We start from the raw sequence: 4,606 nt of genomic DNA, 5'->3' as shown, positions 1-4,606 counted from the left end.
TGGGCCGAGGGAGAGGGGAGGGGTGGGTGGGGCTCTAGAACTGAACCCGCCCCGCGGAGGGCGTCCCGTCCTCTAGGTGCCTCCGCACAGACTTCTGCCTCCTGACCTCTTGACCTCTAGGGTCGACCCCCACCTCTGTGGCGCCCCCTAGCGCCTCCCCCTCCGGCTGGCTGCGCAGAGCCTCTCCGTTGAGCAGCCGCTCGCCGCCGACCCCCGTTACACTAATCTCAGGGATGGGCCCCTTCACGCAGGAGTCAGGGGACTCTACACTGTCCTCCTGAGACTCTGAGACACACACACACACACACATGGACACATGCATGACGAGAGGCTGATGAGACGCACATGGAAATCAAATCTGAAACATCAAGACAAACATAAACACTTCAAAATCATAAGATGAAAATGGACACAGAAGACAATGAAATGAAAGCAACTCCTTCCCATCCAAAGCGATGCTATTTTGAATTATATTATTATCATACAATTATTTTTAAATCATATAGAAAAAAATATTATTTTAAAACTATTCTAATATAGTTGTTATAAAATATATTATAATTAATATAAATTAAATTATATCGTCTCATTAATTATAATAGTTTTAATATATAATAAAATACTTTATAACAATAACAACTATATATCATAATTAATATTATAAACCCATGGTGGTTTAATAAAATATAATTATTTTATATTTATCTGTAATATATTATTATAAAATATGATTATGATTATGAAATTATATTGCTATAGCATTTCATCATAATGATCATTAGCATATTTTATAATAACCATATATTGCAATAAACCTATATTTATTTAATAAAATATAAGTTATGATAAAACAATACAATGAATTTTATAATTGTATTATAAAATCTGATACTATAATTAATATTACACTTAAATTATATTGTTATTATATTTTATCATCCTATAAATCTAATATGAATTATAATATTATTTTATAACAATAACCATATATAATAATTATTATAATAAACCTTAAGTGAATTAATAAAACATAACTATATTTCATTGTAAATGCAGTTATTATAAAACTAAAATGAAAATGATAATCCTATTATAAAATACAATACTATAATTAATATTACAATTTAATTATATCGTTATAATATTATATTTTCACAACTATATACTTATAATATTAATGATAATATTTTATAACTACACAATTATTAAAAACTAGTTATTTAATAAAATAATCATTTTAAGTTTCATTATAATATACAGTAATATTTAAAAACAGTATAATGAATATTACATTTAAATCATATAATAAAATATATTAATGTGTTGTCATTATATTATTGATAGAGTTATGTTTTAATAATGTTTAAATGCCAATGTTTATTTAATTATATATGGTTATTAATATAATTATAAAATACAACTGTTACTCAGTACTAATTATATTTTAATACTAATAACAAAAAATGTAAATCCAAATTATCATCCACTTTATATTATGAAACACTCAAGTTACAAACAAAAAGACTGAAAACAGTAATTCTAATATTATAAAACGGATATGATTTGAGGCATCATTTATATCTGTAGCACGAATGCTTTCCATCGTTTAGTGAGATGATTTAGACACAGTAGCTCAGTAACCCGCTGCTTAATTAGGGCTGACTAACAGAAAAGCCTTCATTACGTCTGAAACAACCGAGCGGTAATTAGTCAGATGTGACCGTGTCAGCAGCTGGAAATCTGCGCTAAATGCGTCATATTATGACTATGATTGAGCAGGATTCCCGCTCCGCCAGAGTCACCAACACCAGGACGAGGAAAAACCCTGCAGTGATTTAAAGGAGAAGTCCACTTCCAGAATAAACATTTCCTGATCATTTACTCACCCCCATGCCGTCCAAGATGTTCATGTCTTTCTTTCTTCAGTCGCAAGGAAATTAGTTTTTTTGAGGAAAGCATTCCAGGATTTTTCTCCATATAGTGGACTTCAGTGGTGCTCAACGGATTGAAGGTTAAAAATGCAGTTTCAGTGCAGCTTCAAAGAGCTCTATACGATCCCAGCCGAGGAATAAGGGTCTTATCTAGCAAAACCATAGGTCATTTTCTGAAAAAAAATAATATTTATACTAGGTAATATTTATAACGATTAAAATGTTTGATCTAATTAATTACATGATGTGTCGATTAATTAATCTAATGAATCGCAAATTAAATTTAGCTGTGAAGTTACCAACAGAAGATTATTTAAGGCCATTATTGTGTTAAATGACAAAGTATCAAGTAGACATTACAAATAGTACCTTTAGAAATAAATATTTTATTTGATTCAAAAAAAAAAAAAATTATATGTGCAAATGCATCTAAATAAACTTTATTTACAAGCATGCATGAGCTGAAATCCATCATAGCAGACTAGAAATTATTTCTATATATATAGTATGTGCTAACCATAGTTTCCACCAAAAATACTAATAATCACTAATCAGTTGCTTCCTTAAATTAAACTGTCATTCATTCATTCATTCATTCATCCGTTCGTTAGTTCATTCGTTCGTTCGTTCATTCATTCATTCATTCGTTTGTTCATTCGTTCATTCATTCATTCATTCATTCATTCATTCGTTTGTTCATTCATTCATTCGTTTGTTCATTCATTCATTCATTCATTCATTCGTTTGTTCGTTCATTCATTCAGTCGTTCGTTCATTCATTCAGTCATTCGTTCGTTCATTCAGTCGTTCGTTCGTTCATTCATTCATTCATTCGTTTGTTCATTCATTCATTCATTCATTCATTCGTTCAAACAGCTGATTCATTCAGGAATGAAGTAAACAGCTCAGTTTATGATTAGGCTATTCATTGAATCATTGGATTTGTTCAAAACGCGGATTCATTCAGAAACTAAACCCCGATGTGCTGCTCACAGATGCATAACAGTTCTGCGGCGGCTTTAAAGGTAATATTTTCCTCGGCAAAATTGAGCAAAACAGACAATATTGTGTTAAAAAAAAAAACAATATTAACTACATATTTACTGAACTGTTATATAAAGTCATATTTAAACGCGTGATATTCGTGACAAAACAGCATTCGTGTGATATTGCTCTTGCTGCTCATATGGTATTGCTTATCATATGATATAAATATGAGACAAAAACTCGTACAGGGGCATGTTTTGCCCCAGTATCTTGAATTTTAGGGCATAACTGCATTTTTATAGAGTTGTTGTCCTGCATCATATCGGTCATCAGTCAACTGTATGAAATGTAAGGTCTGATGTACAGGTCTGGGGGCGGGGCCAGTGCGTTAAAATATTTTAATTGCGTTATTTTTTCATAACTAATTAATTAACGCATTAAACTGTCAGCCCTAATTTATACACATTTTAACCACAAATGTTGGGCTTGCTCTAGCTCTGCGATGCACGTCTTCACACATTACGCAATCCTGTTGGAAATGTTAGTTCTTCATCTTTGTACTTCGTTTAAAAACTCCATCTCATTTTCTCTTCCAACTTTAAAATCATCCGACATCGTTGTTTTACCTTTTTCGTAAAGGGCATTTGACTTTTTTTTGCATGTTTAACTTTGTACTTCCACCTACGTCACGCGTGACCTTTCCAACATCACCTAATAATAGGGCTGCCCTCGACTAAAGATTTTTCTGGTCAACTAGTCGTTCATTTTTAAGCATTAGTCGATTAATCCCACATTTATTAATAAACCATTTAAATCATTACAATGAGCCTTTAATAGCCGACATATCCTATAAGCGCGCAAGCGCATGCATAAACTTGCCACAGCGCACCGCAGAAGTAATGATTAATATGAATGTGTCAGGGAAAAACAGTAAGGAGGCTGCATTAACATTTTAAAAATGTATTGATACACTAGTGCTTTTTTTCTTTTTCGGTTTAAAAGATGAAGTCGGCGACACCGACTCGTCATCTCCGTCTTTATGCATGTTTCATACGGATTACATAATCTAAGAATATTTGTTTTTCATTTGAAAGCAGACATTTCACTTTTTATAGATTGCCTATATATTTTTTCATGACTTTAAGGCAAAGATATACACGGAGTTTCGCGCTCAAGTTCACAGAGACCGAGACGGCAGAAAGCGCATCCTGTTTTCTTTCATTATTCTACAAAAGCGCAATGTTTTGTTGTTATTGTGAGTGCACACAAATAAACGTAGAGTCTTAACAGATTCAAAAGATTTTTTATCTGTATGATCAAAAATGAGCGAGTATTTTAAGAGCAAGTGAGCGCTACTGTTCAGCTTCCACACTCCGCAGACACTTCAATAGCGCACATTTCTCTAGGCTAACATTAGATTGAGTGGCCATGTAAAGTTGCTAATACATACTAATTTCAGATGATAAGCTATATTTGAGGTCGATGAATGACCCAGCAAAGGATGAACACCCTGTGTTATAAACAGTGACGTGTAAAACTAGTCTTGTATATTTAGTTCACCCCAAAATGGGCCAGTAGTATTTGCATATTGTCACTTAACTTCTGCTGCTTGACTTCACGGAGTAAGGATCACTACGAAATTAAAATTAGCCACAGAAGAGGTGCAGATTTTGCAATAATTCAAATTT

The 4,606-nt window shown here is 32.8% G+C and overlaps 1 protein-coding gene across 6 annotated transcripts in view; it reads right to left on the bottom strand.

The window, feature by feature from the left end:
* The window catches only part of hycc1 (hyccin PI4KA lipid kinase complex subunit 1), a 29,682-nt gene that overhangs the window by 6,982 nt on the left and 18,094 nt on the right, over positions 1–4,606 (bottom strand). Inside the window, exon 10 of one of the 6 annotated variants that reach the window (XM_016572922.1) lies at positions 1–285. The exons of 3 other annotated variants lie outside the window; for them this stretch is intronic. In XM_016572922.1, the coding sequence (XP_016428408.1) occupies positions 35–285 (251 nt within the window). In that variant the 3' untranslated portion in view covers positions 1–34. The remainder of the gene's footprint in view (positions 286–4,606) is intronic. 2 more of the 6 variants (XM_016572923.1, XM_016572924.1) reach the window with 2 other exon arrangements.

This window comes from Sinocyclocheilus rhinocerous, unplaced genomic scaffold (assembly GCF_001515625.1).
Source record: "Sinocyclocheilus rhinocerous isolate Xijiao unplaced genomic scaffold, SAMN03320098_v1.1 scaffold1463, whole genome shotgun sequence".
NCBI lineage: Eukaryota > Metazoa > Chordata > Actinopteri > Cypriniformes > Cyprinidae > Sinocyclocheilus > Sinocyclocheilus rhinocerous.
The sequence above is the reverse complement of the archived record's forward strand: the minus strand, read 5'-3'. Positions and strand labels throughout refer to the sequence as shown.